This window comes from Prosopis cineraria, unplaced genomic scaffold, assembly GCF_029017545.1.
Source record: "Prosopis cineraria cultivar Desert tree isolate PC_DT_omini unplaced genomic scaffold, ASM2901754v1 PC12, whole genome shotgun sequence".
Lineage (NCBI taxonomy): Eukaryota > Viridiplantae > Streptophyta > Magnoliopsida > Fabales > Fabaceae > Prosopis > Prosopis cineraria.
The window spans coordinates 35,956,759-35,969,864 of record NW_026555343.1 but is presented as its reverse complement, the minus strand read 5'-3'; the positions used below and the strand labels follow the sequence as shown (position 1 = coordinate 35,969,864).

At 29.6% G+C, this 13,106-nt stretch overlaps 1 protein-coding gene across 1 annotated transcript; it reads left to right on the top strand.

Moving 5' to 3' along the window:
• Positions 1-1,784: 1,784 nt before the first annotated feature.
• LOC129288900 (uncharacterized) lies at positions 1,785-8,045 on the top strand. The gene is made up of 5 exons (XM_054925712.1): positions 1,785-2,196; positions 3,638-3,770; positions 4,645-4,865; positions 6,837-7,010; positions 7,773-8,045. The coding sequence occupies exons 1-5, from the start codon at positions 2,029-2,031 to the stop codon at positions 7,857-7,859; spliced, it is 783 nt and encodes a 260-aa protein (XP_054781687.1). The 5' UTR covers positions 1,785-2,028; the 3' UTR covers positions 7,860-8,045.
• The last annotated feature ends 5,061 nt before the right edge of the window (positions 8,046-13,106 follow it).

Below are 13,106 nucleotides of genomic sequence, written 5' to 3'. Positions count from 1 at the left end.
TTGTTTTTTTTTTGAGGGGCCTATTCTTATTTACTTTTTAATGTATATGTTGTTGCCTTTACTAGCTTAGAATCCTCAACCCCACCACTAAGGGAAAAAATGTTTTTGACCATAACTAGAATATCCACTCACTGTCATGGGTAACAATCAATTATTAACAACTTGATTTGTTGATCTCAAGGCCCTAACAAAAAGAACAAATAACTTGTTTCCATTAAAAAAGAAAAAGAATTTTAAAGAAAAAATGAAAAATTAATATCTCAAAAATAAAAAAAAATGATAATTTGATTTTGAAAAATATGATAATGCCTTTTAAGTTTAAAGGATTTTATTATCATTAAACTTTTTAATGTAATGATAAAAATGCCCCTTAATTAAAAGAAGTACAACAATTTTTTTTCATTCACAACTTTAATTTTAAAATTCACAACTCTAATTCAACAAATGATTAAAATTGTTTAAATATTTATAATTTTCTCTCACCATTTGTTTTTCAATCAGCAATGTGCAATAATTTTTTTTTTTTTACAACTTTGATTTTAGAATTTATAAATTTAATTTAATAAAGGTGTGCTTGGTTCAAGGGAAGGGGAGGGCTTTTAATGGAAGGGAGGGTTGGGGTTTTAATAGAAAGAAGGGGAGAGGTTTGATGTTATTTTCATTTTATTTGTATTCAGATATTGAAAAAATATATCTATATTTTTTAAACTTATAATGGAGGGCATATTAGTTAAGGTATGAAAAATTTTATCCCTTAATCCTCCCAATTTGGAGGGGAGACAAAGGGAGGGGGCAAAATTCCTCTCCTTCTCTCCAACCAAACACCTCTCAAATAATTAAAGTAATTTAGGTATTTATAACTTTTTCTCATCATTTTTCTTCATTTTTTAAGTTAAAGGATTTTCTTACCATTTCATAAAAAACTTTAATAACAATTAATTCCTTTGGGACTTCAAAGATATTATCACATTTTATGGGACAAAATTATCATTTCTCTATTTTAAAAGGGTTTGGTTATTATTTTTCCAATTTTAAATACAATATTGTCTCTGGCACAAAAATATTAATAAATTTCATGTTATACCATGATGGTAAATGAATATCAATTGATATATTATAGTTATAATATTACTATAATAATATTAATATTCATAATTTAATATGAATTCGATATAAAATTTTAAAATAGAAGAGAGCTGCCTTGCTCATAACCCTGCCTTGCTCATAACCCTTGCAACTCTAATGCATGATAATTATTGAAACCATCAATATAATGTAATCAATAAATTGCAATCAATTTCACTATAAATTTAGTATTATTCATCATTTTTTAACTTAAATTAAATCAAACTTTTAATATTAATGAATAAAATACATGCATCAATTTTTTTTTTAGAAATGCGTCAAAATTAAATCTGGTATTGATTGGGTCTAGGACCTAGCAAACAGACTTAATCACTCACAATATAAAAAAAAAATTTAAATATTTATTTGAAAAAGTATTCACATTCAATATTTGAATATGCTATTACCTTTAATTAGAAAAGCACACACATTTTTTTTGTCTAAATATTAGAAAAACACATATGAGTACTCCAAAAAATATAAATCCTGAGCATATTATTATTTTAACTTTTTAAGATTGTATTCTATAAAAAAATTAATTTAAGATTCCATAAATAAATAAAAAACTAAATAGTTAAGTTTTTAAAAACACATTTATTGGTTTCTTTTTGCACAATTCAGAGACATTCTCTTTGGCCCAAAAAAAAAAAAACAATTCAGGGACATCCGTTTGCTTTGGTGAACGCTCTGATCCCTAAAATCAGTTTATAAGAGAGATTGTGGTAGATCAATTTTTCAAGTACTTCAAACTTCGCTGCTCCTCCTTTCTTGGACCCCAAAATTGTCTATCCTCAACCCTAATCCTAGCCCTTTCCTACTCTTTGTATCATCGGATTGAATTGGCATTCCGGAATCGGGGTCGGAGTAACCGTTAGAGGCACCGAACGGCTTATTGCTTCAACCATGTCTGCTGCAGTGTGTGGGAGCAAGAGATCTTTCTTTGAAGACCTTCCTCCATCACCTCCAGTATCCAAGAAGCTACGTTGTTCATCTTCAACTTCGCCTGTCCGTTTGTCGGCTCCCAGTCTCATCCATCAGCTTCGGGCTGTATTTCCTCACATGGATGACCAGGTATTTTTAAAGAAAAGAAAAGGAAGTAAAGATTGAAATTGTTGAGTATTTTTTTTTGGTAGTTATCAGTTCCTAGGACTTGGAACGGCTGAAGGGTTTCTCTCTATTTCCTGCTTTCTTCGTGGATGAAGCATGTAACTTTTGGCTGATAATGGTTTATTCATATATAACACAATGTAATTTTAACAATCAATGGTTTTGCAACGTTTCTATTAATGTGTGCACTTAACTTCAGTAGAAGACGTGATAATTTCTGTAACCTTATATATTATTTTCGGTTTATATGTTTTAATATGATTATTCAGTACTTGTATTCAGTGACACCAATGGCGGCAATGCCCTATTCATGATCAGCGCCTGTCACTCCTTGAGAGTCACTGTCTTTGATCAGGCACCACAAGGCCAGCTCCTTTGGAGCCTCTGTTTGCCAGCTAGAGAAGGGTAAACTTATAAGCCCAACCCGTGAATATTGAAAATAGTAATAATATAAAACAGAACACTATAGAATCTAATCCTAGAAGTCCAACCCAGCGTTAGATTTAAGAGAATAAGGTAGAAGTTAATCCTATTCTTTGTGCAAAATTTATGTCAAATTCAATTTCAAATTTACATGTTAATTTTTTGGTTTATATTTATATAATATATATATATATATATATGCTTCTTGTATAACATGCAGTGTTCCTTTCTTGTGCCTCCTGCCTAGAGCATTTTGAGAGGTCTAGCTTTGAATGCGTTGCTTGTATGGTTACGTAGGTCCTTGTCAGAAAAGGATTTCATGATTTATAGCGTGGGTGGCACTGCGGTGAGCGTGTATTCAGACTGCTAGTCCAATCTTAGAAGCTCATCCCAGTCATAGACATTTAAGAATAGGATAAAATAGGTTATCATATTATTTAGGCTACTTGTTTTCCAGAATTTTTTAGCTAATGCATAAAAACAGAGCCATCCACAAGGGACTACAGCCACATGCATTTGTTGACTTCATAAGTGCACTTAATGCTATCAATTATGACTTAATAATTATTTACTCGATTAATGATATTGTTGGCTTGATTAGTACATTTGATAATTATTACGTTTGAATAGCTAATTACATGTCAAATGTTGTTTAAATTTTATCTATTTTTTGTTCGCCTAGTAGGATAAGTTTTGTTGTTTTTTGTATTGCATATCTGTTGCATACTTGAACTCATTGCTTTATTGTGCACGTACTTTTTTAGTGCATCTCACTTATCGCATTTGAGAAGTCTGGTGCCACTTTCCTTTGACTAGTTGGCACTCTTCTTTTACCTACAAGGATCTTTTTTCATTAGATAGTTTACATTTTAGGTCCTTGAGGGAGCACTCGAAGAATGTGGTAATGGTATAGATGCTGCCATTAAGAACTTGCATGAACTTTGCTTGGGATCCTCAAATGACAATTCTGTTTACATTTTAGGTCCTTGAGAGAGCACTCCAAGAATGTGGCAATGACATAGATGCTGCCATTAAGAGCTTGCATGAACTTTGCTTGGGATCTGCAAATGACAATTCTGCTACTGCTGAAGATTCAAAAGTTAATGTGGAGACAGGTATAGTTGATATCTACTTATTAATGTTAAATGAGAAATTACTAGTCTTCAGACTTAAATGAATCTTAGGATGAAGTGAAATGAATTAAATTGTGCAGGAGTAGAAAATTTTATTTTCCATATTTTCTAATGGAAATTCTTACTTGCTATTCACTGTATGCTGTACAAACTACCATTCTTCAATTATTTTTTGTTTGAGGGCTCACAGATATGGAACTTAACTGCATAAATTGTCTTGGAGAAGTTTTATTTTAATATGACTGCTTATTTTGAAGCAAAATCTAAAACCAGCGTTTGTTAGTTTCCAAGTATTCTTAGCTGTAAGCATGGTTTTTTTAACGTATGTTTCTATTTAAGTTGGATGCACTTTTAGAATGGTGTCTGCCATTCAACATGATATTCTATCTTTGGCTGAATTTGCATTTATTTTGCTAATTATACTGCTTGAAAAGAAGAGTGTTGTAGGAAGTGTTCAATTTTCTGATCTATAGTTCTAAAATGAAATTAGGAACGGCAAGTGTTTTAGTATCCTTTCTTGGAAGTCTTGGTTGTTTAATGAATGAAATTGTGTGGATGGTTTAGCTACACCGGCATGTTTTATGCAACATACATAATATTATGAAGTACTTTCTAGCATAATTTCCTGTCCTCTTATATTTATTCTGTCTAGATGCGCATACAATCTGCTAAGAAATTGTATGGAAGACAGTACAATTTAAGTTGCCATGTATATAGCTTACCTTAAAAGAAGAGAGTTTCAAATTAACATCACTTCTTCATGCTTTCTTGCTATAGCTATATGCTTCAATTTATTTTTAATGAAATTTAGTATCTCTTATTTACGAGGCATTGATAACTTTTGAAAGACTTGCAGGTAAAGTGGAGTATGATTTTGATGCTTCTGCTTCTGAGAGTGAGACAGCTTCGAACAACCTTCCTGCTGATGGAGCTGAGTGGGTTGACCTTTTTGTGAGAGAAATGGCAGGTGCTACTAGTATTGATGATGCTAAAGCCCGTGCTGCTAGAATTCTGGAGGTTCTAGAAAAATCAATCTGTGAACGTACTCATGTGGGGGCAACTCATGTTAATCAGAAGGTATATAGTTCATGGTAGATAATAAATGATACCTGCACATAACTGTTAGAGTTGAGTCTGGAAAATTTTGGGAAGCAATTATTTGTAGGGTCTTAAAAACCAATTGAGATACTGGTTTAAGGGTTATTGGTTCAACTGGAGTTGAGCCGGAGTCAAACAGATCATAATTAAATTAATATATTTTTGTTTTTAGGCTAGATATTTTAAATAAGAAAGGCTAAAAATGATATAAAATTCCAATGTATTATTTAAAATAAAAGTCAGTCCAAGCAAAAAAATAATAATAATAATAATATAATTTCAAAACCTAGTACTTATTTCAAAAAATAATTTCCAGTATTGGTGGTGAAAAGATGTAAAAGTGGCTGCTGGATTTGTATTGATTAGCGTGATGTATGGGAAGATGAGAATATCCTCAAGTTTCCCACCAACCATTACAGAGGTAGCTTCTATCTTGCAGGGTCTTAATCTTTGTTGGAACAAAGGCTTTAGACGAATTAGAGTCTTTACTGATCATGTGGAAGCAATTAATCTCCTACTGAGAAGTGGGACTGACTTTCATCCTTATAGTGACTTTTATCAAGTTAGATTGCTTTAGAATTAATGTATAGGGAAGCCAATAGTTGTGCTCACTACATGGTTATGAACGCGTCTGATAGGATTGTGATCTCCACACTTTTGATCAACCACCACTTCTTTGGTAGGAAAGTGGTGGATGATGAGAAGCTGTTGAGTTAAATCTAGCTTTTTATTTGTTATCTCTATTTTGAGTTCTGAATCACTTTTTCATTCAAAAAAAGAATAACCTCAGGTTAGAAGTTGCATAGAGAGGACAGAGGATAGAGCAGGTTAGAAGTTGTATAGAGAGGACAGAGGAGAGAGTGGGAGCAGGCAATGACAGTGTTGGTTTAAAAAAAAAAAAGAAGAAGAGAGAATAATGGCAACGGCTCTTCTGGCAATGGCAATGCTTCATCCCTTGCACTTTCTAACTTCCCAATCAGCTTTGTTCAATGATTGTCTTCTTTCTCATGCTATTCACTGTTTTCTTCTTTTCTTTGTTTTCATTGTTCTTCATCCATTCTGTTCTTTGATGTGATTCTTCCTTCTTCCTCAATGTTTCTTTTCCTTTCATTCTTGGCATTTTTTAGACCGGCCAAACTGCACGAACCATTTGCTTCACTTGTTAATACCAAGTTGACCTGTCTACCATGAGTTGCTATAACACCGGTTCAAGCATCATTCTAGATCAGTCACATGACCTGTTCAATTGTTTGCCGGCTGGACTGGTCGGTTTTTCATGCAATGATTATTTGATTAACAAACTTGTGGATACAATTGAGAATGCTAACACCTTGCTATCTACCTCAAGATTCATGTTGATAATAATATTCTTGTCCCCTTATTGTAGCTAAATAAATGCCATCTTCTCATATGGGGGGGTAGCTTGGTTGAATGCTTTATGTTCTGTGCACGGGATCATTGAAGTAAAGTTGTGAGATACTTGTTGTTTGAAGACTTTTTATGTCATACAATCGTGTACCCTTTTTTAGTTTTCAGGCTTATATTGAAAGCAACATTGTGTTTGGGGTGAAGAGATTTGCTAAACTTGCTCACCTGATCAGACATTGTTTTATGATGATCTTCTATAGTAGGCATGCCAACTATATTGAGGGCATTGGAACCTGTTAATCCCTGGCCGATATGATTGGGTAATGTTTGCTAAGTTGAATAGGAGGTAGGAGCATAATGCTTAGAAACGCATCTTCCATCATTACTGTGCATAAATATGTTTTTTTTTTAATTGTTAAAATGCCAGGTTTTAGCTTTCACGTAGTTTTTGTGCTGTGCAAACAGTCGACTTCTATTCATGATACACATCAGTCAAATGATTTATAAATGGTAACCTAGCATTTGATTCTTTACGTTTGGTTGGGCTTGCATGATGATTGTTTTAAGATGTTTTGTTTTCAGGAAAATTTGGTGCTGAAGCAGCAAATTGAAGTGTTGATTAAGGAGAATAATATTCTTAAACAAGCGGTGAAAATCCAACATGAGCGACTTGCTGATTATGATAACAAGGTTCTAGAGTGTCAACATTTGAAGCAGGCGTTATCTCACAGCCAGGAGCAGTTGAGATCTCTTGAGGTCAGAATGAGCTTTGTCTCTGTTCTCTTGAAATGTTTTAGTAATTCTCATAATCGGTTCTAAAGCTTTTGAAAATGTTTGGTAACTCAGTTATTTTCTGCACACAATATGAAACCTTGAAAATGGAAAAGAGGTGATAAATTGAACACATGCTAGAAATGACTTAAGCTGAAAATAGGGACAGAACAGAAACAGTAGAAGAGTAAGGGGGGTTGGGGCCTTTAATATGCCCCTTGTAATGCCCTATCTTCTCAATTTTGTTTTTCTTTTCCTTTTATCATTAGCTTCTAGATAAAATGAAAGACATTCTAGTATCTAGTAGTGATGAAACAATGCAGTTTTATTTTTTTAAAAGGATTTTCAAAGAAAATGAAAAAAAAAAAACAAGAAGATAGTATTTTATTGTAGGGGAGGGGGAGGCTACGAACTGAGCTGGGATAACGGTCCAGGAAAATTTGATAGCTCCGGAATATGGGGGAGATGGGATTTATATCGAGGATGTTCATCATCCACCCTTTAACATGGAGGGCTATGCCTGTGCTTTGAGTTGTGCCTATTGGTAAACATGATGTCTGTTGCATCGTAACATACAAAATCGTTGAACATCAAATTCTTTGTATTTTTTTAATAAACAAGAATTGGCAGGCAAATGATGAAGGAAAGTCAGATTTTTAATGATTTTACTTTTCTGTGGATAAGGCTGCTTCTTGTAGTAATGATTTTATTTTTGTTGGAATCCTGCATGGATGGGCTTATTTGCAGGTGAAAAACTATACATTACTAATGCATTTGAAGCAAGCTCAACAGTGCAACACCTTTCCTGGGCGGTTCCCTCCTGATGTTTTCTAATTACAATCAGTATGGGGAATATAATAATATTGGCAGGCAGCAAAATGGCTTCTTCTGGTTTAACTCTGTCCCCTCGTGTCAAAGTTTGGGATAGCATTATATATATATATATATATATATATATATATAACAATGTGGTTGCTATTTTTGATAGTGTTCTATTTCATCGGTTGTCAATTAATTTAATCATGGTCTATATTCTTTCTTTTTACCATAAGGTTTTCATTTATTTAGTTGGCAACCTTAATTGTAGTAATTTTATTTCCTAAAAAAAGAGCTTTTTTTTTTGTGATAATCAATTTTACGTGTTTTAACTTTTAATATATAGGTTAAAATGTATAAAACTTATCTAAACGTTGAGGCAGTTGTATATGAATTCTCTTACTTTTAAAAGTTTTAAAATTAACTCTTAGGTAATTTTGTTTTTCAATGCCTTCTATTGTTAATTATATTATTTTTTTATAATAGTTAAAATGTTGTTTAGTTAAAAATGTTATTACATAAAATATTACATTGTAAAATTATGGCTAATTAAATTTTTTTATTTTTTGGTTAGTTGAGGCATTGATAGCAAAAGAAAATGTTATTGATATTGTATAAAATTTTAGATATATTTTTGTGATCAATGATGTATAGTTTTTTTGTATTAAAGGATCAATTAATCTAACTTGGTAATGTTTAAAATTTGAAATATTTTAATTATGTGCATTACATTAATCTAACCTAAAAATATAAATAAAAATTATTCTTTAAAATAATAAAATTATGCATCATTGACAACAACAAAAATGAATAAAATTAATATAAAAGTAAATATTTAAAATTTTATAGAATGATAATTTTTATGGCTATCAATGTTTTAAGTATTTAAAAAAATATAAAAAATTAATTATAAATAGTTTTACAACATAATATTTGTTTAATAATATTTTTTTAGTGAAATAATATTGTAACCTTTATGAAAAAAATAATATAATTAATAAGTGTTTTAAAAAATTAAATTAAATATTAAGGGGGTTAATTTTAAATTTTTAATAGATAAATCACATGCAAGTATCTTAAAATTTAAGAAAGTTTTATGTATTTTAACCTAATAAATTTATAATCCAAAGAATTAAATGACCACTGTTAATACTTTGGTGGTTTAATTTTTTTTTTGGGAATAAAAAATGGCAAGTACTGGTTTTGGAGCTGGCGATTTGGATTAGCTCAAATGAATTCAAAGTTTTTTAAGTGTTGGGGTTTTGATAATTCCGAATTTTTAAGCTCAAATAATATAATTAATAAGTGTTTTAAAAAATTAAATTAAATATTAAGGGGGTTAATTTTAAATTTTTAATAGATAAATCACATGCAAGTATCTTAAAATTTAAGAAAGTTTTATGTATTTTAACCTAATAAATTTATAATCCAAAGAATTAAATGACCACTGTTAATACTTTGGTGGTTTAATTTTTTTTTTGGGAATAAAAAATGGCAAGTACTGGTTTTGGAGCTGGCGATTTGGATTAGCTCAAATGAATTCAAAGTTTTTTAAGTGTTGGGGTTTTGATAATTCCGAATTTCATACGTTCGATCCTATTTGGGATGATGGGAATAGGTCTCAAACAAATTGGCTTACGTGCAATCGGGTTTAGGTGAATACTCAAATCTTTTTTTTTTTTATAAAAAAATTATAGATAATATATATATATATATGAAGTACAGTAGTATTTATTAATTTCTCACAACTTAGAACAGTTTTAACGGTCATATGTATACTTCAATATTATTATATATATTTTAAAATAATTTAGAAGATTTATTTGTTATATTTCTATCATTTTTATTCTATAAAATGCTTTAAAATAATCTTATTTTAATAATTATTTTAAAATTTGAGTCTTTAATACTTTTTAAGTGTCTCAAAAGATATTATTAAATTTAGTTTATTAGAATTATTAAAATAAGAACATTTATAATATTTTTTAAAATTAATTAGAATTTATTTTTATTTCCTTATTATCATTTTTTTAGAATTATTTTAGATTTTATTTATTTTTAATAAATACGATATCTATATCTGTGAAATTAGATTAGGATTTAGTGAGGGGGAAAAAAGAAACTAGATTAACATTTAAAATATTATTATTTAAATATTTGTAGGCTTTATAAATAGCCACTAGTTTCATATTTCCATTTCCTCTTCCATCCAGGAGGCTTCGTTGTTCTTCTTCAACTTTTCCCGTTCGTTTATTGGTTCTCACTCGCATCCATCAGCTTTGGGCTGTATTTCCTCAGATGGACGACCAGGTATTTTTTTTGGAAAAATAACAGTAAATCGTTGGAGAAAATTTATATCTATAAAAAATTAATTATTATTAAAATTTAAATGAAAAAAAATTTGAATGGACTGTTATTAATTTAAAATAAATTATTGTTAAAATTTGAATGGATACTTGTTAATAAAAGACTAACTTAAATCAATAAAAATCTATTCAAGTTTTAACAATAAATAATCATTAACTGATATAAATTTCTTCAATCACTCATTGATTAATATTTTCCCTATTTTTTATAAGAAATAAAGATATAAATTGTTCATATATCACCCAATATAATTATAAAGATAAATAAATGATTTTGCAACCTTTCTATTATGATGTGCTCTACATATTATATACTCCTTTTATTTAAAAATGTAAGACATTTTTAATTAAATTTTATCCCATTAAAGTAGTTAATTATTTTTAAACTAAGCCTATTTTTTATATTTATTTCTATTTAATAAAATGTTTCATCCTAAAAAAATATAAAGTAATCTGTTCAATAGGGGCATTTAAAAAAAAGATAATGATTACACTTTAAAAAACTCAAAATACTTTACACTTTTCAACATTTAACCCCTAAAAAATACCTTAAATTTTTTAATTGAGAGAGTATATATATATATATATATATATTCAAACTTCCTTGCTTCGTCCCCCCTTAGTAAAGAATATAAAGAGAAATACTTAGGTAGACTGAGTGCACCATATTATTTATGATCTATCCAATAAAAATATAACATTTAAATAGCATTAAATATAAATTAATTTTGATATTAATGATAGTATAAAGAGAAAAAAGTAATAATCAAATGTGCATTCTTTTATAAAAATAAAATTAATTTAAAAAATGTCATAGAAGATTTTATTTAAATTACTTGAAATATTTAATTGGATAGATCACAAATAACGTGGTGTGCCCGGGCTACTTAAATATTTCTTTGAATATATGATACCTATTATATATATTCATGGTTTTGTTAAAAATATTTATTGATTAACATTAACTTTTAATTAATAAAAAAGGACTGATAATTAATATTTGTATATACATGTTGGTCTATTTTTCTTTTCTTTTCAAATCAAATCATTTAAAATAACTCATATCAGTTTTATGATTATGCCAAACATTTTTTTTAAAATATAGGACACACGCACATTGATTTAATTTGTATAAACTTTGAAGACTTATCCCATCCTCTCTCCTCAAATCCTAACATTCAATATCATCTAATTTTACATAATTTATTATAAAAAAATTCGTGGAAAAAATTATTTTTAAAAACTTAGTTACTTAAATATATAAACATATTTAATGTATTTTTTCATTCAAATAAGAATGATTTGATTTTAGGGTTAAAAGTCATTTTTTAATTGAATACAAAAGGTCATAAATGCCTTCAAACTTAATTATTGGTCAATTTTATTCTTTAACTTTAAAAATCTTCTTTGTTATCATCCCATCATTTTTTCATCATTAGTTGACAGTTAGTGGGCCTCATAGTATATTTTGTGATATTTTTTATTATAAAATATTAGAGTTGAGGGCCAAAATTGATCTTTAATATGATAAAAAAATATTAAAAATAGTAGGCCACTGATGACTAATAGGCGTTAAATATTTTTAACGTCAAGGTGATGATAGAGGAATTTTTTAAAGTTAAAAGATATAATTAATTTATAGTTAAGTTAAGGAACATTTGTAACCTGTCATGTATAGTTCGGGAAAAAAATGATCCTCAACCTTTGATTTTATATCTATAAACAACCAAAAATATAATTAGCATGAGATATAGAGTAAGTGATGGCTTAAAAATTGATCTGATTTTATTAAAAAATATATTCTATATATAAGTTTAAATATTTAAAATTTTCTTTATCATCATCATCTATTTATTAAGTTTTTAAAAATTTAAATTAATAATATATATTAATTTCATAGAATTTGTCCCCTAAATATAAAGGTTAGTTCGGCTCCTATGGAAGACATAATAATTTATGTAACCTTATATGTTATTTTTGGTTAAAAGTCACATCCACAAGCAGTGGTGGATTTATGTATTGGTGACGGTGTACAAATGTCCCCACACACGTACACCACGTCAGTTATATTTTATCTAATAATTATTTGCTTGAATAATGAAATTCGTGACTTTAGTATATTTGATAATTATTACTTTTGAACAGCTACTTGCATGTCAAATGTTGTTCCAATTTTTTTTGTTTTTATTGCATATAAGGTGCCTACTTTAACTCATGGCTTTATTTGTGGTTGCAACTTTTTAGTGCATTGTCACACCTTATCTCAGGAAATAAAATGAATACAACAAAATATGGGAAATTCTTCTGGTATTAATCAGTAAATTGCATTGCGAAGTTCATCAAAAAACAATACAGCAGAAGTGTGGTTCAGAAAAGGAAACGATAACAGAACAGAATTACCAGAGAAAGGAGGAGGAATAACAGAAAGGAGAGAGAGACCAATTACAATCACACACTGTTTTCCACTCATTGCATGCACATGCATTTTATCCCTCTTGCCCCTCTCGTAACTTCCACGTGAGTGTTCTTGGACGAGTGCTTCTACGCAAAACAGCCAAATCCGTGTGACCGTCATTGGGTATCGCCACGTCATGGTTCAGCTCACCAATCATTTGCTGACTCGATATAGTGGACGTGACATGCATCTCACTTAAGCATTTGAGAAGTCTAGTGCGTTTTGCCTTTGACTACCTTGATTTATAGTTGGCACTCTTCTTTTACCTACAAGGATCATTTTTTCAATAGATAATTTTTCATTTTAGGTCCTTGACAGAGCACTCCAACAACGTAGCAATGATGCAGATGCTGTCATTAAGAGCCTGCATGAACTTTGCTTGGGATCTGCAAGTCATTAATGTGGAGACAAGTATAGTTGATATCTGCTTATTGATGTTGAATG

Bases quoted from the DNA above. Each gene is read 5' to 3' on its own strand.
- LOC129288900 (XM_054925712.1), top strand. From the start codon at position 2,029: ATGTCTGCTGCAGTGTGTGGGAGCAAGAGATCTTTCTTTGAAGACCTT. The intron at 3,771-4,644 runs GTATAGTTGATA...AAAGACTTGCAG, and splicing joins AAAAGTTAATGTGGAGACAG to GTAAAGTGGAGTATGATTTT. The intron at 7,011-7,772 runs GTCAGAATGAGC...GCTTATTTGCAG, and splicing joins AGCAGTTGAGATCTCTTGAG to GTGAAAAACTATACATTACT.